At 50.2% G+C, this 22,709-nt stretch overlaps 1 protein-coding gene across 3 annotated transcripts in view; it reads right to left on the bottom strand.

Moving 5' to 3' along the window:
- LOC140428374 (cadherin-4-like) overlaps nucleotides 1–22,709 on the bottom strand; it is a 1,038,564-nt gene that overhangs the window by 250,935 nt on the left and 764,920 nt on the right. For all 3 annotated transcript variants that reach the window (XM_072514764.1, XM_072514766.1, XM_072514765.1), the window contains one exon: nucleotides 10,588–10,732. In XM_072514764.1, coding sequence (XP_072370865.1) covers nucleotides 10,588–10,732 — 145 coding nt within the window. The remainder of the gene's footprint in view (nucleotides 1–10,587; nucleotides 10,733–22,709) is intronic.

Genomic DNA, 22,709 nt, shown 5'->3' with positions numbered 1-22,709 from the left:
CAGGTACATGCAAGTGAGGGCATTTGTGAGGTGGCAGGTGAGGGTATTCCCGCTGCTCCCGGCACAGGGGATTCAAGACAGGGTGATTTCAGGCGTATGGGCCGGGGAGGGCAAGGTGTCGGCGATATACCAGAAGATGAAAGAAGAGGGGGAGGCTTTGGTAGAGGAGTTAAAAGGTAAATGGGAAGAGGAGCTAGGGGAGGAGATTGAGGAGGGGCTGTAGGCTGATGCCCTAAGTAGGGTTAATTCCTCTTCCTTGTGTCCCAGGCTTAGCCTGATACAGTTTAAGGTAGTTCACAGAGCGCATATGATTCTTTGGGGTGGAGGACAGATGTGCGAGGTGCTCAGGAAGTCCGGCAAACTATGTCCATATGTTTTGGTCATGCCCGGCACTGGAGGGGTTCTGGAGGGGAGTTGCGGGAACTGTATCTAAGGTAGTGAAAGTCCGGGTCAAGCAAAGCTGGGGGCTAGCACTATTTGGAGTAGTGGACGAGCCGGGAGTGCAGGAGGCGAAAGAGGCCGGCATTCTGGCTTTTGCATCCCTAGTAGCCTGGCGTAGGATCTTGTTAATGTGGAAAGAGGTGAAGCCCCCCAGCGTGGAGGCCTGGATAAATGATATGGCAGGATTTATCAAATTGGAGAGGATAAAGTTTGCCTTGAGGGGGTCTGCGCAAGGGTTCTACAGGCAGTGGCAACCATTCCTAGACTATCTCGCGGGGCGTTAGAGGAAGGTCGGACAGCAGCAGCAACCCAGGGGGGGAGGAGGGAGGGGGGGGGAGAGGGGGACATCTTTCTTGTAGGGGGGGGGGAGGGGGGAGGGGGAAGGGGGGCCTTTCTGGGGGGCATTTGAGCAAGAAAACACATGAATGATCCGGAAAACTGACATGGAAGGGAGGAATCCAATGTACAAAGTTCTGTATCATGTTGACTTGCCATGTTCATGTCTTGCTATGCGAGCTTTCTTTCTTTTTTTTGTTATGGGGGGGGCGGGGGGGGGTTTGTTTGTACGGTTGAAAATTTTGTTTAAAAATTCTTAATAAACATATTTTTAAAAAAAAGTTCTAATGACTACCACTTGGGCTCTCCAGGGGCTGTTGCTGGCCTCGATAATACCCTCCCAAAGCAGCCGCTGGACCTTGGTCCTGGGTGCTGTACCGTCTGCACCTGGTGGCGACGGGTTTGCAATCCAGGGTTAGATTGGCGAAGAGGGAAGGCGGGTCGATCTTTAGGGCGCGAGGCCGCACACAGTGAGGGGTGGTAGGGGCCCGCTGAATTTGAGGGTTAGGCTCTGGAGGTTACACTGGATGTCCAGGCCGAGTAGTAGGGCTGCGCAGAGGTTAGGGAGGATGTAGAGGCGGAAGCCGCTGAGTTCTACGCCCTAGACCGTGAGTGCGACCGTGCAGAACCTCCGGATCCCGACAGAATGGGATCCGGAGGCCAGGGAAAATCTTTGGTTGGCGGGGTGTACCACGAGGGAGCAGCACCTTACCGTATCCGGGTGTATGAAGCTTTCGGTGCTCCCGGAGTCCAGCAGGCAAGAGGTCACGTGGCCGTTGATTTTCACACTGGTCGATGCGGTGGCAGGGTTGTGCGGCCGAGACTGGTCGATCGTCACTGAGGCGAGTCGTGGTCGGTCGTCGCTGACATCGGATGATGGGGAGCCTGGGGGGCTCAGGTCCTGGAATGCTGTCGGTGTCCATGTCCCGTGGGGGAGACAGGATGGCAGCACCTGAAGATCCTGCGGGGTCAAAATGGCGGCGCCCATGGGCCGCACGTTGCGGGGGTGCTACAAGATGGCGGTGCCCATGGACCGCACGTGGACTGAGGGGGAGAAGATGGCGGCGCCCACTGGCCGCGCGTGGCCCCGGGAGGTGAAGATGGCGGCGCCCATTGTATGTAGGCTAGGGGTGTGGGGGCGATAGCGGCAACTGCACGGGCTTGGCACACCGCGGCGAAGTGTCCCTTTTTGCCACAAGTCTTGCAAAGGGCAGCACGGTCCGGGCAGTGTTGGCGAGGGTGCTTCTGCTGGCCGCAGAAGTAACATAGGGGACCCCCGGGGTGCGCGGGCTGGCGTGTGATGCAGGTGTACTGGCTGGGTAAGGCCCCCGCCTTGGGCGGCCGTCTGTGGGGTCCACGAGGGTTAGGAGGAGTGGGACGCGCGGCTGGTGGGGTAGGCCTGAATGTTACGTGAGGCAACCGTCATGGAGAGCGCTAGCTTCTTTGTTTCAGCTAGGTCGAGCGTGGCCCCTTCTAACAGTCTTTGGCGTATGAGGTCCGACCCAGTCCCTGTTACAAACGCGTCCCACATAAGAAGATTGGAATGTTCGGTGGCCGTAACGGCCTGACAGTCACAGTCCCGGACGAGTGGGATTAGGGCCCGCCAGAAGTCTTCTATGGACTCACCAGGCAGTTGAGAGTGAGTGGCGAGCACGTGCCTGGCGAAGAGCGTGTTCGTTTTCTGTGCGTAGTTTTCTTTGAGAAGCGCCATGATGTCGGCGTAGTTCGGGGCATCCTGGATCAGCGGAAACTCGTTGGAGCTCAACCTTGAGTACAGGATCTGTATCTTCTGAGCCTCCGGAACAGGGGTGGTCGCTGAGTTGATGTACGCCTCGAAGCAAGCTAGCCAGTGATTAAAATCTTTTTTGGCATCGCTTGATTGCGGATCCAGCTGCAGGCAATCTGGATTGATTCGGAGGACCATCTTTTAGAAAGTCTTAGAACAATAAATTGAGGCACGATCAATTGAACAAAGACTAGAGTTGGATACAACTGAGGCTTTATTGATCTAAGATGTGTGGCCTCCCACAGCAGCTGGCGAAATGGCTGCTGAATGGAGGACACACATATTTATACTCCGCCTACTGGGCGGAGCCAGCAGGCAGGGACCACCGGCGAACCTGTAGTACAGGTCCTACCTTACATCAACTAATACATGTGCAACAGTGGTTTACCACAAAGGCCCAATGACAATCTTCCCCAATGCCCATTTCTCCACGATGCCAGTGGGAAAACATGCCAGTCCAGGACAAGTCTGGACCAATTTGGCATGCAGAAGTCAGGACACATCTGAAGAATGCCTGAGACTGCCTCCAGAGTTCGGTATGGAGGTCACCAGCGACCCTCGACCTTGGAACACTAAATCAGTGTGTGAGGGGAGCACCTGCAGGTGAATCGTCCACCTTCAGTGCCATCGAGGTACACCACATTCCAGCCTCAGGGTGTACCTGGAGGCCCAGCCCATCTTCTTTCTTCAGGAGGCCCGCCTTCTTTCTGCAATGGTAGGTCAGTGATGTTGGGTGCCTTTTAAATATGGCACTGAGGTATGACAGCGGGACCCACGCCATCAAGGCCAAACTACCACATAAGGCAGTGCAAAACCCCTGGATCCAGAATTAATTATGGAAGATATGGGGCAAGATTTTTCCAGATATGAGCAAAAGGCCGATATCCGGCGGAAAAAGCAGCATTGAAGTTGCCAACGGAAATGGCGGCTTTCTCGGTCATATGGTCTGGGACTTGGAAAATAAAATCTCACAACATATCGCTGGAGGCGCAGCCTCTGTTTCGCCCACCCACCAGCAAATTAGAAAATGAGGATTGAGACGCCATTTTTATAGGCCACCCCAGAACGACTAAATCAATTAATCCTGAATCATCCCCTGACACCCTCTCATCCTGCACTACCCAAGCATGCCCTCTCCCCTCCCCAAGTGCTGCACTCACCTGAGCTCCCCTAGGAGATCTGCTTGCCAGGTACCCAAGTTCAGAGACCAGTCTGGCTTCAATCCATTCTGTCGACACGCTGCAGTGGATGGATGTTTAGATGGAAGGGAGGGGGAGGGGGATGATACTGGTGTATGGGCCTGATAGTTACATGGTACTGTATTCAAATGAGATTCAAGACATTGAATGTTAGTGAATGCACCCTGTCTCTGACAGAGAGGAAGGGACAATTGCATCATGTGTTTATGCCGATGTAAAACACAACTTTGCTCTTCGCTTCATATTTACCGCTCCTGTCGCTGAACCTCCCCCCGATGTAATCGGGAGCAGAAAATACTGGCCATGATGTGATTTACTGTTGCCCTCTACAGCGGGAAAAACTTCCGGTCCCCGCCCCCGTCACGGGACTTACTTTAAACCCCTCAAGCACCAAGTGCATTGGACTAAATAAATGCAAGTATTTTTCACCAGAAAATATACAATTTTTAAAATGAGGTATGGTTTATCTGCCTTTTGAAAGCTGCCTACCATTTAAATGCAACCAAAGCACAATCGATTCCACGAGAATAAAAATAAAATACATATTAAGATAAATAAAATGACTGCTTAATTTCAACATTTGCATACCTTTAATTTAAATACGATGTTTCACTACCAATTTTAACACCGGAGTAAGTGTTCTGTCAGTCTACAAAAGGTACGTTTCGAACAATTAAAAACACATTTGCTTATATTAGCTAATTTATCCTTTTCTCTAACTGCACAAGCTGTTCTCTAAATAAAACAAAAGGAACAAAGAAGACTGCTTTTGGCAAATCTAGACATTGATTCGCCTAATGTGATACCATGATTTATGACTCTTGATGAGGTCTGTTTAGGATTTGGATCAAAGTTATAATTAGTCCTTCAGTGCAATTTATTTCTGTACCTGCGGTGGGCAGCAAGTGTTTATTCATATGGATCATTCACTCAACCTTTGTAACAAAACTAAAACTACAAATGGCATACGCTTTTTAATCACTGCATAAAATTGCGTCAAATCCTTAACTAACACCATTCCAGTTATTTGTTCCCATTACAAAGTCGAGACAGCGACCTGGATTCTCCGTTTCTGTGGCTAAGTGCTGGCTCGAATGGAGAATCTGCAGGAGGTTTACGTCAAAGAAATCGTCGTGAACACCTCACTGATTCTGGTGAGGGGCCAGCACTGGCGCAGACTGGAACTCCCGTCTCCTGCGGCGAAAGCGGCTGGAGAATAGTTGGGTCCCGGGCCGCACATGCGCACGGCTGACAGCCTGCAGCGGTCGCACCGTACAACATGGAGCCGCTCATGCATGGACCCAACCGGCAATCCGCGACCCCACAACCAACCCCCTGGCCACCCCCCACCAGTCCTCACAGCCCTCGCAGAGCCCCCACCCCCACCCCCACTCCCCCGGTCAGTGGCACGGATCCTGCCCGAGTGTAGCGGCGCTGGACACAGTCTGCAGCTGCCACGCCGGGTTCATGATTTGTGTGACCCGCACCGTCGGGAACTCGGCCCATCGGGGTCAGAGCGTCGCGAGTGGGCCGGCCGATGAGGCGCCAAAGGCATTGCGACTGCGCATGCCGTGCATCACAGCGACACCGTTCTGGAGCCAGCGGACCATGGCTGATTGGCATCAAACCAGCGCCGGCCCCGATTATGGCGTCGGAGCCCTTTCTCCACCCGATCGCCGAACACGCTTTTGGAGACAGGCAACTGAGAATCCCGCCCAGCATCTCTGAAAGGAAACATCTGGCATTGAGAATTGATAGATCATGCTTGGAAGCTGGATGGAGACATGGAAAGAGTCAAGGAAGTGAAAATATATACCACAATAATCAATATTTTGAATAAGTAAAAAATCATTAGATTTTCATTCACTGAAGTTCTGATTGACATATAATTAATAGCAGAGTAATAGTTGCTTGGTATTATAGAACGTGAGTATTGCTGAAAAAAGAGACACATTGTCAAAACGCTTTGGGAAGAAGACTGAGGAGTGACCTGATAGAGGTCTTTGTGGTTATTAAGGGGTTTGATAAAGATAAACATGGAAAAAATGATTCCACTTGTGGGACGCGATTCAGCGACCCCGTTGCGCTTGCCGCAGATCCGGGAGAAATGGGTGAACTTTGGGCTTGTGCTGGGCTGATTGCTCCATCAGGCGTAAGCTGGACCACGCTCTTGCTAGATGCCCGGGACTCAACAGCTGCGCATGCGAGACCTCGCCAGGGTGCCGTTTGGTACTGGTCCAAAAAAACGTGGACCAGGCATAACGGCACCTCGAGTGGTCTCACAGACCTTTGGAGACCCCCAATGTCCGGACTCACCAAAATTCCCCGAGCTTTACTGAGGAAAAACAGAGTTCCCCACATGAGTTTTCAAAAAGGGTTTTTAAACAACTGACCCTGCCTGAAGCTGCTAGCTGGATTGGATTTTATTTGCCGTTCAATCTGGCTGTTCAGAGAGAAAGGTCTTTACTTTGGACCTTCAGAAAGAATCCATCAGGTCAGAGAGAGAAATCAAAACTGTGATCTTCCAGCTTCTGTTCAAAACAAAATTAAATCCGGAAACACAGTCTCACAGAGAAAAACCTGACCAATCAGCAAGATCCACAGATGAGGCCTGGCAATTTGAAAGAGTCTAGCAGCTGACAGCCAAGTCCATCAAGATGTGTCATCACTGAGGTCGGATGAAAGAGCACATCCTGCTGGAGTTGAAAAAAAATTAAAGGTGAAGTGCATTTTGAAGGCACATGTTCCATTAACTGTCCAGGTACCAAAATTAAAATAGCAGAATAACAGAAATTAAAAGGAAAAAAACTTGGACAGACAGGGCTGGTTTGGCACACTGGGCTAAATAGCTGGCTTGTAATGCAGAACAAGGTAGCAGCGCGGGTTCAATTCCCGTACCAGCCTCCCCAAACAGGCACCGGAATGTAGCGACTGGGGGCATTTCACAGTAACTTCATTGAAGCCTACTTGTGACAATAAGTGATTATTATTAACAGGATGATCCCTACTGGAGTAATTGAGGTCGAATAATTGAATAAGGGGAAGCTGGATAAGCATATAAGGGAGAAAGCAATAGAAGGATATGTTGATCGGTTTAGATGAAGCGGGTCAGAAGAAAGCCAAATGATTTGTTCCTGGATTGTAAATAAAAGCAAGTAACTAAAGCCACCATAGTACCAGATGACCATAGGCTGCTTTCCCCTTTGAAGAGGAGAACTGACTGGTGGTGATTTAACCTGAGGATCATCACACCTCAGGTGAGTGGCAAGCTTGAGAAGGTGGAGCCTTCATGAATAACCTCAGCCGGTATAGGAACTGAACCGATGCTGTTGGCCTCACTCTGCATCACAAAGCAGTTGTCCAGTCAACTGGGTTGAACTGGCCCCTTTTTTAATACAACAGCACAACATGATATTCCATGCAAATAAGTGAAAAATAATTTTGAAAGTCTATGAACAATGTGTTGGAAAACTTTTTCCTTGCAATATAAAGCAGAAATAATGGGCGGAGTTCTTCCATTTTGAGACAAAGTGCTGTGGTTGGGGTGGAAAAGTGGAGTGATTCCCGCTGTGTTGCCGGCGAGCAAAAGACGCCAGATTTTCCAACCCCAAGCTCATTAATAATGCATCCGAGGCTTATACGCCATACTCCGAGGTGGGGCAGGCCTGGCGTAGTCTGCGGTCGTGTCACGGTGCCATTGAAGAAAGAAGCTGGACCTCCTGAAAATGAAGATGGATCTCTAGGAACATTCTTAGGCTAGAAAATGCACCCTCGGCCCACTGCTGTGATGTTCCAGGTTAGAGGTGGGCCTCCATCCCAAACTCTAGAGGCAGCCGTAGACATTGTTTAAGTGAGCTCCGACATCTGCCGCCATCTTGTTCCAATCGTGCTTCATGCCAGCGTGTTTTCCCACTGGCATTGCAGAGACGCTGGCATGGGGGGTGTTAGACCTTCATCTGCATCCCATTAACAGGATGGAAATGAGGTTTATGCCGGGCTATGGCGGGTTTCCTGACTAGCCATGGTGGGAATCAGCGGAAGATTCCACTGTAAATTTGCACTGGAATGAAACCGATTTATGGCCCTCTTTTCATATTCTCCCCCCATGCCCACCATCAAACCCGCTGGCGGGGGCTGGGGAGAATTCTGCCCATTATATTTCAGAGTACCATGGAATGTATAAACTGAGTCCCTCTCAAGTACTTAAGGTCTTTTATGTCACACAGTCACATCCAATAAAGAGATAATGGCCTATTTCCAAGTTGATCGATAACTGCCAGGTGGTTATGTTCTTGACTGATGTTTATCCGCCCAATGCTGAGCTAAAGAGCTCAAGTTTGGTACGTCAACAGTGGCCTTGAATTCTATTTGTAGAGTGAAGGGTTAACAACAGGAGCACCTGATACTGATGTAACTATGAAGCAATGTCACATGACTAAGAGACTGTGATCTGGTGGGAAGCGGGAAGCAGAAGTACAACCTTGGGCGAGATTCTCTGACCCCCGCTCGATTCTCCGGCACGAATGGGCCGAAGTCCCGCCGCTAAAATGCCTGTCCCGCCGGCGTAAATTAAACCACCTACCTTACCGGCGGGAAAAGGCGGCGCGGGCGGGCTCCGGGGTCATGTGGGGGGGGCGGGGGGCGATCTGGCCCCGGGGGGTGCCCCCACGGTGGCCTGGCCCGCGATCGGGGCCCACTGATCCGCGGGCAGGCCTGTGCCATGGGGGCACTATTTCCCTTCCGCCTCCGCCACGGTCTCCACCATGGCGGAGGCGGAAGAGATTCCCTCCACTGCGCATGCGCGGGAAACTGTCAGCGGCCGCTGATGCTCCCGCGCATGCGCCACCCGGAGATGTCATTTCCGCGCCAGCTGGCGGGGCACCAAAGGCCTTTTCCCCCAGCTGGTGGGGCGGAAATTCGTCCGGCGCCAACCTAGCCCCCCAAGGTTGGGGCTCGACCCCCAAAGATGCGGAGCATTCCGCACCTTTGGGGCGGCGCGATGCCTGTCTGATTTGCGCCGTTTTGGGCGCCAGTCGGCGGACATCGCGCCGTTTCCAGAGAATTTCGCCCCTTGTGTAGAGCACTGAGATGCACATAAACCTATAGGTAAATATGAATGGTTTTTATAAATAAGGGGCGATTCTCAGGCTTCGTTCACGCAGGCGCAAATCACATTATAGCCAGAGACATTTTGTCGAGAGAGAGGGCCACAACAAATATGTGCCTGCGAGAAGTCATTTTGAGATTCTCACTGCCCCGGCTGGTGACGTAATCTGGTTAGCATACATTTACATATGCAGGATCTGTGTTCAGTGGGATTTACCCGGCTCCTGGGATCCTTCCACCCGTTGGCGCAACATGAAGTCAGTGGGAATCTGTACTCGTCTCCACAAATGGAGACCTGGGGCGGGATTCTCTGACCCCCCGCAGGGTCAGAGAATCGCCAGGGGCTGGCGTGAATCCCGCCGCCGCCGGTTGCCGAATTCTCCGGCACCGGATATTCGGCGGGGGTGGGAATCGTGCCTCGCCGGTTGGCGGGACCCCCGGCGATTCTCCGGCCCACGATGGGCTGAAGTCCTGCTGCTGGAATGCCTGTCCCGCCGGCGAGAATCAAACCACCTCTCTTACCGGCGGGACAAGGTGGCGCGGGCGGGCTCCGGGGTCCTGGGGGGGCGTGGGGCGATCTGGCCCCGGGGGGTGCCCCCACGGTGGCCTGGCACACGATCGGGGCCCACCGACCCGCGGACGGGCCTGTGCCGTGGGGGCACTCTTTTCCTTCCGCCTTCGCCATGGTCTCCACTATGGTGGAGGCGGAAGAGACCCCCTCCACTGCGCATGCGCGGGGATGCCGTGAGCGGCCGCTGACGCTCCCGCGCATGCGCCGCATGGCAAAGTCATTTCCGCGCCAGCTGGCAGGGCGCCAAAGCCCTTTCCCGCCAGCCGGCGGGGCGGAAATCAGTCCGGCGCGGGCCTAGCCCCTCAAGGTGAGGGCTCGGCCCCTCAAGATGCGGAGAATTCCGCACCTTTGGGGCGGCGCAATGCCGGACTCATTCGCGCCGTTTTTGGCACCGGTCGGTGGACATCGCGCCGATTGCGGAGAATCCCGCCCCTCATGTGATTACCACGTCACTGGAAACGCTTACCTGGCACTCCCAAGGGGCGTGGCCTGTAGCCAGCAACTGGGGGCATGGGGTGAGGTTCTGTAGGATTGTCTGAAGATCGGTGCATTGCCCCAACCTCCGAAAACATTTCTTTTTTTTAAATATAAGTTTAGAGTACCCAATTCTTTTTTTTAAATTAAGGGGCAATTTAGTGTGGCCAATTCACCTACCCGATACACCTTTGGGTTGTGGGGGTGAGACTCAAGCAGGCATGGGGACAATGTGCAAACTCCACACGGACAGTGACCCGGAGCCGGGATCGAACCGCGGCGCCGTGAGGCAGCAGTGCTAAGTACTGCATCACCATGCTGCCCTTCCAAAAACATTTCTAACTATGGGTGTATTGCGATCTGGATTGCGCCGATTCACCAGGCGGGAATTGCACCGTGTTTCCCGACTGAGACCACACATAGAAACCTTTTGGGAGATTGCGCTTTAAGAGTCCTTTGTAGCATTCCTGGGTTTTTTATAGGGTTTGCCTGTAACCCTATTTTGACCCTCAACCCAAGAATAAACACTATTATTCTGTGCTGTCTAAAATAATACGTTATTGTGTTAACCTTTACAGATGGAGTTTAAAGCTTTTGAGTCAACGGTCACTGATCATACAAAAGGCTGTCATATGTAATAGGTAGTTTTGTTGATGAATCATTTCTCTTTTTACCTGGTTTTGATCCTTCTTCCACACTCCCATTGTACACATGGTTCGCAAACTCTGGTCTGTTATCATTCATATCAATAACATTGATGTAAAGGTCAATTGGATTTTCCACCTTGTTTCCATTCATGTCAACTGCATGCGCCCTCAGCTGTAAACACAGAAGCCAAGAAATGGTCAAAGCTATTTATGTAACTTATACAGTCCAGCAAATCCCAAAAGACTATTTCACACAAGAAGTATCAAAAATCAAGAATCAGTGATGGGTGTTATTATCAATCATAAGCCTCACAGGAAAAGTGAAACCACGTCTAGCAATATGCTGGTCGAAATCACAAGGGTCTCTTTGAGCTTGAAAAATATTACAAATGCAGACTAAAGTTTGATAGAGTAGTAGAAACCAGATCTTTTGATAATGAGGGACGAAAAAGCCATGCATCTGAATTCATCTATCCAGAAAGATCATAGAGTTCCTTCATTTCAGCATCCAATTGGGTCTTAAAAAATTCCAAGGTTTTCACTTCCACTCTTCTATCCATTAGTCCATTCCATGTATTTCTGTGTGAGGAAGATTTTTGTGTTAAAAGTCCTAAATTTGTATTGAATGGTTAGAACCTCTCCTATTTGGTGTTCTCAAAATAATCTATTGGCACCAACTAATACCTTCAGGTATTTTTTAACAAGACAAATCTGCAGGGGAGGTTCCTTTATCAGAACTCTGAAGCCATGGATTATCTGAGGAATGTTCAAAATGATGCTATAGATACCCTTGGGACCTAGTGTCCATAAACTTTTTTTTTTGAAAATCTTTTTATTGGCGTCCATAAATTCTGTCTGGATTGCTGTGGAATTGGCTGGATAATACTCTGACAGGAAGCAAACAGAATGACTTGTATGCTGGGTGATAATAATATGGGTCAGATAGTTTATTAGATGGGAAGAATAGGTTGAGTAAGGCCACATTATATAATATGCAGTGTCAAGTGTTAACTGTCAGCCTTTTTGTATTTCTCTAGAATTCCTTTTTATTCTCCAATTTGTTGAGGGCAAACGGTATTTCACGGAATCACAGAATTGTTACGGCACAGGAGGAGGCCATTTCTGCACCCCCCTCTCCAAACGAGAATCGTGACTCAGTGCCATTTTCCTTCCCCGTATACCTGCACATTGTTTTGATTCAAGTAATCATCTGACACCCTCTCAAATTTACTTGCCTCCCCCGCACTTCCAGGCGGTGTATTCCAGACCCAAACCACTCGTCGTGTGAAATTCTTTTTTACCACATCACATTTGCTTCTTTTGAAAATCACTTCACATCTGTCCCCTCTCATTCTTTATCCTTTTACGAGTGGGAACAGTTTCTCCCTATCTACTTTGTCCGTCCCCCTTATGATTTTAAACATTTCTATCAAATCTCCACTTAGCCGCCTTCTCTCCCAGGATAATAGTCTCCAAGCTATCCTCATAATCAACATTTCTCATCCCTGGAACCATTCTTGTATACCTCTTCTGCACTCTCTCCAAAGCATTCACATCTTTCCTTTGGGGTGGCACCCAGAACTGTACACAAAATTCCAGCTGAGGTCCAACTAGTGTCTTGTATACATTTGGCATAATTCTCTTGCTCTTGTACCCTATGACCCTATTAATAAAGCCCAGGGATACTATATGCTTTATTAACTGCTCTCTCCACCTGTCCTGCACATATACCCCAAGATTCCTCTGCTCCTGCATCCATAATAATTGTACCCTTATTTTATATTGTCTGTTCTTGTTCTTCCTACCAAAATGCATCACCTCACCTCACATTTCTCTGCATTGAACTTCATTTGCCATCTATCTGTATTCTACACTGACTTAGAATCGTTACAGCGCAGAAGGATGGCATTTGGCCCATTGAGTCTGCACCAACCCTTTGAAAGAGCAACCTACCTAGGCCCAATCCCCCACCCTATCCCCATAATCACCCCAAACCTTTAGACACTTAGGGGCAACGTATCATGGCCAATCCACCTAACCTGCACATCTTTCGACGGCTTCTTCAAAGCTTACAATACTTCCATGTTTTGTGTCATTGCAAATTTTGAAATTGTTCCCTGCACAATAAGGTCTAGATCATTAATATATAAAAGCAAAGGTCCGATGGCCGGCCCCAGGAGAACACCACTGCAAACCTTTCTCCAGCCTGAAAAATATCTATTGGCCATTACGCTCTACTTCCTATTATTTAAGCAGTTTTGTTTCCACACTGCTGCTGTCCCTTTTATTCCTTGACGTACAACGTTTCTCACAAATTTGTTGTGTGTCACTGTATTAAATGGATTCTGTAACACATCAACGGAATTACCTCCTCAAAAAAACTCCAGCAATTAAGTTCAACACGATTTTCCTTTTAGAAACCCACGCTCGCTCTTCCCAATCAGCCCACATTTTTCCAGAATATGGCACATTGCAACACAACAGGATTACAGGTCTTCTAAGTTATCCGAAAGATGGAAAAGGATCAAAGTAGCCAAAATATTCATGAAGAAATGCAACAGGTAGAAAACAGGCAAAGTTATGATAATCAGGATGACACATATTTAGAACAGACAGACATTGAAGGTTATGGTATGGGTTTAACTGTGGCTAAACTCAAGAAGGGTCAAGAAACATACAGACATGCTTATTGTGCAAATCGTGAGGAAAATTGTTCCTCCTTCAATTTGCAAAATCTTGCAACCCGTAATGAAGTTTTGCCAATGAATTACCAATCTCCAAATATACTTAGCATCAAAACTATCTGGGATTTGCACCTTCGGCATGAATTTCCTCAGAACTGTTCCTGGCCGACTACCTTAACTGCACAAATTGTGGCAGAAGGCTCGCTTGCACATGTAAATGGAATTTCCACCAAGTCTCCAGCGAAGCAAGAGCGAAGCCAGAAGATGTCCTAATCCTGCACAATTTTTGAGGCTAGGTGAGAAAATAGCAAACATGCCTTTCTTAAGTTTCCTCTCCTGTTTCCAGGAGGAGACATTTTCAACATGTAGTTTCTTCAGAGTGACTCCTGTTCAACCATTATCCCTTTGCTGCAGGTGCAGCATAAATACCAGCTGCGATTGAATGGAAATGAAACAGAGTCCTGTATCAAGCGCGTTTAGCTGGGTGTTTCTCGGGGCTGGCAGTGCCAAGAACGACCCTATTATTAAACAAACCTTGCTTAATTTCTGGGCCGCGGCGAGGAACGACCTGCCGAGGCCGCACTTCGACCCATTCCCTGCACTAACGAGCACCGTTTACATTGCAGGAAGACATCGTGCGCCATTTCTAAATGGTGCCCCAATCTCCAGACCCCCCCAACTCACCAATAAGGGGGTCATTGAACCCCTCACTTCCTACGTGCAGTGCACCCCGCGCCTGATCCCCCGCTCAGGCAGGATGTCACCTGGGCAACTTGGCACTGCCAGCCTGGTGGTGCCACATGGGCATCCTGACATTGCCAGGGTGATAACAAGAGGGCACTGCCAGTGGCTAGGCAGCAGCGCCACGGTGCCCAGATGGCATCGGGAGAGCCAGGTTACCACCCTGCCCATAGCCCGACCACACAGGGGCTTTGGATCGCCTGGGAGATTCCCCAGAGGCCCCTCCCTCAAGTGCCGATAAGGCTGGTCCACATTTGTGGAAACCAGTTCTAAACGGTACCCGCTCGGGGTCAACAAAGCGAGGCTGTTAAATCCTGGGAGCTGGTAGATCTGGCGTAGACATATTCAAGTGAGATTATATTCTTGTGAGTCATGACGAGGCTGGTAAATCTTGCGACAGGCCCATAGACTGCACCCACCATTTCTGTATGGAGCAAAGGAAATTTCACACCTCCATTCTTCTTCAAAAGCGGCACTCACCTGATGAAGGAGCTACGCTCCGAAAGCTTACAAATAAATCTGTTGGACTTTAACCTGGTAGTGTAAGACTTCTTACTGTGCCCAACGCTGGAATCTCCACATCATATCTTAGCTATGCTTGTGGCAATAAGCAGAAAATATACTCAACTCCCCTGCTGGGAACTAGGGGTGGGAATGAATGCAAAGTCAAGTCACCCTAGCAGCAATCCTGCATACCGTCTGACATTTTGAGTAACATTCATCTAGGCCTGGTGCAGTGTGACCTTGAACTCAAATAAAGTAAAATATTTGAAGGAAAAAAAATGGGACAAACACGCCATTAAACTTTGTCAATTTTCATGGAGCTTTCCTAACTTACGCATGACTAGCTCTCATAAACCCTTCTTCATAAGAAATGTAGAGTCTGATGTCAAAAAGTCTCATAAATTTTAAGTTATTGAAGTGCCATGTCAGTATTTATTGATGGACAGACAGTTCCTGCAGCTCCCTGTTTGAAATACAGCAGCCTGAGAGAAAAAAAGTTGTTCAATGAGCATTAAGTTACTGAAGGGACAAATTAAGCAATCAGGGATGGAAAGCAATACAGAGTGTTGCATGTGACGGCATGCAATTTGACATAAGGAAGGGTCCGCAGGTTCACTTGGTCAGTCAAGCTGCTCTTCCTCATTGACAACCTATTAAACAATGGTTAATGTTTAAATCACTTTGGCAGTAGAATGTATATTTACATGTATTTATTGTGCACAACTGGTGTTAGAGATGAAAATCTAAAATGGCAGCTCCATTATCGTTGCCTGTTGCAGTGTGAATATTTTTAAAAATATAAACAAAATATAACAATAGCATTTATAAATTCAGTATTCCTTGCTTCTGATGTTGATCCAACTTGGTGTTGTATTATCATAAATGTAAGAACTGAAAGGATTAATGAAAGGCCGAGAATAGCCACTACAGGGAGCTGGAGTTACAAGTATATAAGACATTGATGCTAAGCCTTGTGGGGGAGGGAAGTGAAGGAGTTAATTGGAGACAAACTGAGGTATAGATAGTGTGAGTAAGAGCAGATCATAGTTTATAATAGTACAGAGGTTAGTTGAAGATGAGTGTAATTTATATGTCAACTGTGTATTATTTAGGAGTACGTGTTGAATCCAAATGAGTAGTTTAATAAATTTATAGCTTTGTTCAAGTTCAAGCTATTTTGTGGACTTTATGAACACTACGCAAACCATCCTGAATTTAGCAACACAAAGAACACCACAATTGGTAAGAAACAAGAGTGCTTCCAATTTATGAACATCTATCAGAAGTCAAGCGATGCAATTCTCTGTTCCTGGTATTAAGTCTCGACGCCAGGACAGGATTCGTGAACTTCCACAGTAGCAAAACTGGTACTGCACCTGGACGGATTCAGTGACTGTTGAGCGGCTAGCACCAGCGCCATGTGGAACACCATCGAGTCCAATGAGAAATGGTGCGGAATTCGCTAGTTTCGCGATTGACACTCAGGAGGCGGACAAGCTGCAACCGTATATACAGACTGCACTCCCCACACACACCAGGGTGAGTTGGCAGCTGTGCCCATAGCACTAACCCCATAGCACACACCCATAACCCCACTTCCCTGCCCCCCCCTCCACCAAGACGGCATCCGAACCTCCACCCTGAACCACATGCCAGAACCCATGCCAGCCGCCATGGCCGGGTGCCCTGGCAACTGAGGCCACCAGCTTTCCACCTCCTGGGCTGCATGCGTCGGACAGCCTAAACTGTCGTTTTCTGTTTCCCCCCTCAGGAAAAGGCCACCCATAACCTCAAGGAGGCGAGAAAACTGGAGGGGGACCACCAGACCTACGGGCTCACCGTGGCTGAACAGCAAGCCCTGGATGTGGTCTGCGGCTCAGACGAAAGGGAAGTCGCCAGGATGGAGATCGGCCGCGGGCGAGGAAGTGAGACCCCGCTGAGTTGCGATTCCCCATGCATCAACCGCCCCAACACCACCCCACACCCTCACCCCCACACCAGCCTCACCCTCATCCCCATCCTCACCCCACAGCAGTGAGGAAAGTGCTGCCAAGACTCACTGATGCTGATCTCGAGACCCTCCTGGATGAGGTGGAGGAGAGGCAGACCACCCAGTACCCAGGCTTGGGAAGGAGGCTGCCAGCTGTCGCTGTTCGGCGTGCCCGAGGTGGTCAGTGCCACCAGCAACACCATCCGGACCGGCCTGCAGTGCCTGAAGAAACTGCACGACCAACAGTTAACCACCCCCTGGGCTGCATGCATCAGACTAACTCTATCGTTTTCTGTTTTCCCCGCCACCACCCCCCACCCTTTCCCCCATCCCTAGGCGAAGGCCGCTGATAACCGTTGGGTGCAGGGGAAAACTGGAGGGGGACTGCCAAACTTACGTCTCCTTACTGTGGCTGAGCAGTGGGCCCTGGACGTGGTCGGCGGCCCAGAGGAAAGGGAAGTCGCTGGGGTGGAGATCGGGTGCGGGCGAGGAAGTGAGACCATGTTGAGTGGTGGTTCCCTATGCCACATGTGTCATTCCCCCCAACATAAACCCCACACCCTCACCCCCACACCACCATCACCCTCACCCAAATGCCACCCTCACCCACACCCTCACACCCACACCAGCCTCATCTGCAAGCCCCCCTCACCCCCACACCACCCACCCTCACCCCATACCACCCTCACCCTCAACTCACACCACCCTCATCTCCACGCTCACCCCACACCATGCTCACCCCCACCCTCACTCCCATTACCCCCACTCATACCTGGCCACGCTCTAATTATGAGTCTTGTCTTGTGCCCTGCAGGACCTGTTGGCGATGGGGAGGGTCAATCTGGTGTTCCCCCGCACCCAGTTAGTGCTGCAGCCACAGCACCCCTCCCGGTGTACTGAGCAGTGATAACGACAGCAGCACTGACAGCCGGCCTCGACACGAGACTCAAGACACGCTGGAGCTTGAATCCGGTGGGGTGACACAGATTTCCCGTCACAGCTGTCTCCAACACCCGCCACCATCCCAGAGACACTCACCTCGGTTGGGCATGTTAGCGAAGAGGCTCCTGGGGCACTCTTTGGTGCGCACCGCACACGTGCTGCAGTACATCAGGTGGAGGTAGGAACTCCTGAGGGGTGGATGGCCAGAGGATAGGCCGGCCCCAGGAACAACTGCCACCTAGACGGGTTTTGGGCTTCTTGAACGGACGGTTATAATGGAGATGCAGTCGCAGAGCCAGGGACCACATGAGGGTTGTCGGCAAGTATCCAGCACCTGCAGGTGCAGTTGGAGGAGTCCAACTGTGTGCAGGAGCAGGAGGTGGTGCCGACCATGCGCGCCACCCAGGTCAACGCTTCATGGGTGGCGTCCGTGGTGGAGGTATTGGGGGAGGCGAGGGTTGCGGCTATGGAACAGCTGATCCAAGGCCTGAGGCATTCTGTGGAGGTGTTGGCCGAGGCCCAAGACAGGGCTGCAACCTCACCGGCAGCCATGTGTCAGAGTCACCTGGAAATTGTAGCGGCGCTCCTGAGCGTGGCCGTCACAGCAGGCCAATGCTGGGAACATCGGCGGTATTGTCCAGGCACTGACCAATGTGGTGCAGACATTGAGGGAGGTGGCCCAGTCCCAGAGGGAGATAGAGCAGTCACTAGCTGAAGTGATACAGACCCAGAAGATGGTGGCACAGTCAATGCTGATGTGGTGCAGTCCCAAACGGTGATGGTCCACACCCTGTGTCCCATGGCCTCGAGCATGCAGACCCTGGTCGAGACCAGAGCGGGCCTCCAGGACTGGCAGCGCCAGGTGGCGGGGATGCCTCATACTCCCGTCCCATGGAGTAACCCGGTGGAGGAGGAGCTGATGGGTCCCATGCCGGTGACTCTCACAGAGGTGGAGCCAGAGCACCGCACCGTCTCGGACTCCCCACATTCCTGTCCCTGGTGGGCAGCGAGCAGAACAAGGTGGCACCACGCCACTGGGGATACCCGAGTAGCAACCAGCCCATCCAGGCCTGGTCGCCCCAGAAGACGCCTACCAATGGGGACCCAGGCCACAGGGCGGGAATCACAGCAGATCGCCTCCACTTCTGCTGTACCGTCTGGAGGATCCACCTAGATGTAGCGGTATGTCCTGTACGCCCAGAAAGTTAGTCACCAGTTGGCACGGGTGCAGAGCACAGTTCAGTTATAGGGGCTAGGGCACTTATCAATAAATATTTGTGCACCTTAAATGCCTCTTAACACTGTTACAACCTGCCTCGGTGCTCTGTCAGATGGATTAAGTGGGGTGATCTGGTCTGGGATGCGGGAAAGGGGGGAATGGATGTACGTTGTGGGTGGGCTCCCCACCTTCCCCCCCGACTGTCCCGACCACCGCCACCCGAGGGATCCGATGGGACCTTGTAATCGAATGGCCAGTTCGCATACAGGGATCACTCAGGTGGATGGTGGAAAGTGCTACTGTGAGCAGGAGTCAAACGTTGTCATAAGATGTGAAGCACCAGAGCTAATCACAGAGCGGGTTGTCATCATCCTCCATCCCATGGACCAGACCTGTTATTACTGCCAACCCAGGGCCCGCATTGTCATGCAGCAAGTTTATTTCACAGAGGGGGTTTCAAGCAGTGGGGCGGGGGTGAGGGTGGGGGGTGTGCTGTCCGTGCCCCTCATCAATCTCCCTCCCAGTCGGTGACCCTGGAGGTGATCACAGCGTCCCATGCACGTTGGCTCTAGTGCGCTTGTTGTGTGTCCTCCTGCACCTGCCTGTGCCCCATGTCCTGTCCATCCTCCCCTCCCCCGCATCCTCCTCATCAATCGAGGATTGATGTACATCTTCCTCCTCCTGCACATAGCCCCTCGGCTGCGTGATTCTGTGAAGGATCTAGCGGGCTGCCACGATGCGGACGGCCCTCTCAGTACCATACTGGAGGGCCCCTTCAGAGTGGTCCAGGCACCTGAATGCATCTTCAGGGTGCCAAAGCACCGCTTGATCACACCCCAGGTCGCTGCATGGGCGTCGTTGTAGCAGGACTTGGCGTCGAGTGCGGCCTCCAGATAGGCGATATCAGCCACAACTGCAGTGGATAGCCCATGTCACCCAAGAGCCAATTCCCCAACCGGGCAGAGCGTCAGGAATCGTCAAGTGTGCCAACATGAAGGCGTCGTGCACTGCTGGGTAATGGATGCAGAAAGATCCAGCAGAGGGCAGTAGAGCGGAGCTGCTGATTGGTGTTGCAAGGGAAATTTGCAGACCTCCGTCGTGGTCACCCTAAATTGAAGGTGTACCTGAGCTAGAGACCCCAGCTGTTCGAGTGAAGACAAGCATCCAGCAGAGGGGAGTAGAGCGGAGCTGCTGATTGGTGTTGCAAGGGAAATTTGCATACCTCCGTCGTGGTCACCCTAATTTGAAGGTAGTTTGTGGTGGAGCTGTTGTCAAGTGACACTTAAACCCGAAACACTTTTTCAGTGTTTCCCTCCCTACCCCTTCCTCTAACCAAAAAAAACAACCGCTGTGAAGATCAAGAGGAAGGCTCGAGGTCAGTGACTGGTAAGTAGTGTTTCTGTTTTCTTTTTCATTTCATTGGTATATTGACATATATTTTTTCTTCGTTGTTTATTTATTTATTTAATTTCTTTTTGGTAAATTGTAATTGTTGAAGTTAACCGAAGGTTTAAGACATGGCAGGAGATCTCAGACCCGTGTCATGCTCCTCGTGTGCGATGTGGGAGCTCAAGGACACATCCACTGTCCCTGGCTCCTTCACGTGCAAGAGGTGCGTCCAGTTGCAGCACCTGTTAGACGGCTTGATGGCTCTGGAGCTGCAGATGGACTCACTTTGGAGCATCCGCGATGCTGAGGACGTTGTGGATAGCATGTTTAGCGAGTTGGTCACACCGCAGGTGGAAGGTACTGATGGAGATAGAAAATGGGTTACCAAAAGACAGAGCAAGAGTAGGAATGCAGTGCAGGTGTCCTCTGCGGTCATCTCCCTGCAAAACAGATATACCGCTTTGGATACTGTTGAGGGAGATGGCTCACCAGGGGAAGGCAGCAGCAGCCAGGTTCATGGCACCATGGCTGGCTCTGCGGCGCAGCTGGGCAGGAAGAAGAATGGCAGGGCTATAGTGATAGGGGACTCAATTGTAAGGGGAATAGACAGGCGGTTCTGCGGACGCAATCGAGACTCCAGGATGGTATGTTGCCTCCCTGGTGCAAGGGTCAAGGATGTCTCGGAGTGGTTGCAGGACATTCTGGGGGGGGGGGGGGGGGAGGGTGAACAGCCAGCTGTCCTGGTACACATAGGCACCAACGATATAGGTAAAAAATGGGACGAGGTCCTACAAGCTGAATTTAGGGAGTTAGGAGTTAAACTAAAAAGTAGGACCTCAAAGGTAGTAATCTCAGGATTGCTCCCAGTGCCACGAGCTAGTCAGAGTAGGAATGTCAGGATAGATAGGATGAATGCGTGGCTTAAGAGATGGTGCAAGAGGGAGGGATTCAAATTCCTGGGACATTGGAACCGGTTCTGGGGGAGGTGGGACCAATACAAACCGGACGGTCTGCACCTGGGCAGGACTGGAACCGATGTCCTGGGGGGGGGGGGGGTGGGGGGGTTTGCTAGAGCTGTTGGGGAGAGTTTAAACTAATGTGGCAGGGGGATGGGAACCGATGCAGGCAGTTGGAAGGTAGTAAAACAGGGACAGAAACAAAACGCAGTAAGGGGGAAAGTGTAAGGCAGAGAAGCCATAGTCAAAAATCAAAAAGGGTGACAGTACAAGGTACAGTGACTGAGGGGAGCTCAGTGAATAGGACCAGGAATACTAAAAGGAATAAAACGGGAAGTGAAAACATTAATGGTACGCGACGCGGCAGGTTGTTACATGAAGATATGGGTTCAACGACAAGGAAAATTAGGAGAAAGGTTAAGAGGAAATATAACTTAGGAGAGATTACTGATCGAGGTGTTAAGATTCAGAACAGAGGTAAAAAAGCCAACATAAGTGTACTTTACCTGAATGCTCGTAGTATTCGGAATAAGGAAAATGAGTTGATGGCGCAAATCATCATGAATGACTATGATTTAGTGGCCATTACTGAAACATGGTTAAAGGATGGTCACGACTGGGAGTTAAATATCCTAGGGTATCAAACTATTCGGAAGGACAGAGTGGATGGTAAGGGAGGTGGTGTAGCTCTGTTATGTAAGGATGACATCCGGGCAACAGTAAGGGATGATATCGGTGCTATGGAGGATAAGGTTGAATCCATTTGGGTGGAAATCAGGAATAGTAAGGCGAAAAGGTCACTGATAGGAGTAGTCTCTCGGCCACCAAATAGTAACATTATGGTGGGGCAGGCAATAAACAAAGAAAATAACTAATGCATGTAGAAATGGTACAGCAGTTACCATGGGGGATTTTAATCTACATGTCGATTGGTTTAACCAGGTCGGTCAAGGCAGCCTTGAGGAGGAGTTTATAGAATGTATCCACGATAGTTTCCTAGAACAGTATGTAATGGAACCTACGAGGGAACACGCGGTCCTAGATCTGGTCCTGTGTAATGAGACAGGATTGATTCAGGATCTCATAGTTAGGGATCCTCTCGGAAGGAGCGATCACAATATGGTGGAATTTAAAATACAGATGGAGGGTGAGAAGGTAAAATCAAGTACTAGTGTTTTGTGCTTAAATAAAGGAGGTTACAATGGGATGAGAGAAGAACTAGCTAAGGTAGACTGGGAGCAAAGACTTTATGGTTAAACAGTTGAGGACCAGTGGAGAACCTTCCAAGTGATTTTTCACAGTGCTCAGCAAAGGTTTATACCAACAAAAAGGAAGGACAGTAAAAAGAGGGAAAATCGACCGTGGATATCGAAGGAAATAAGGGAGAGCATCAAATTGAAGGAAAAAGCATACAAAGTAGCAAAGATCAGTGGGAGACTGGAGGACTAGGAAATCTTAAGGGGGCAACAGAAAGCTACTAAAAAAGCTATAAAGAAGAGTAAGATAGATTATGAGAGTAAACTTGCTCAGAATATAAAAACAGATAGTAAAAGTTTCTACAAATATATAAAAGTGGCTAAGGTAAATATTGGTCCTTTAGAGGATGAGAAGGGAGATTTAATAATGGGAGATGAGGAAATGGCTGAGGAACTGAACAGGTTTTTTGGGTCGGTCTTCACAGTGGAAGAGACAAATAACATGCCAGTGACTGATGGAAATGAGGC

This window comes from Scyliorhinus torazame, chromosome 8, assembly GCF_047496885.1.
Source record: "Scyliorhinus torazame isolate Kashiwa2021f chromosome 8, sScyTor2.1, whole genome shotgun sequence".
In the NCBI taxonomy this organism is placed as follows: Eukaryota; Metazoa; Chordata; class Chondrichthyes; order Carcharhiniformes; family Scyliorhinidae; genus Scyliorhinus; species Scyliorhinus torazame.
Note: the sequence above shows the minus strand (reverse complement) of the source record. Positions and strands in the feature narration are given on the sequence as shown.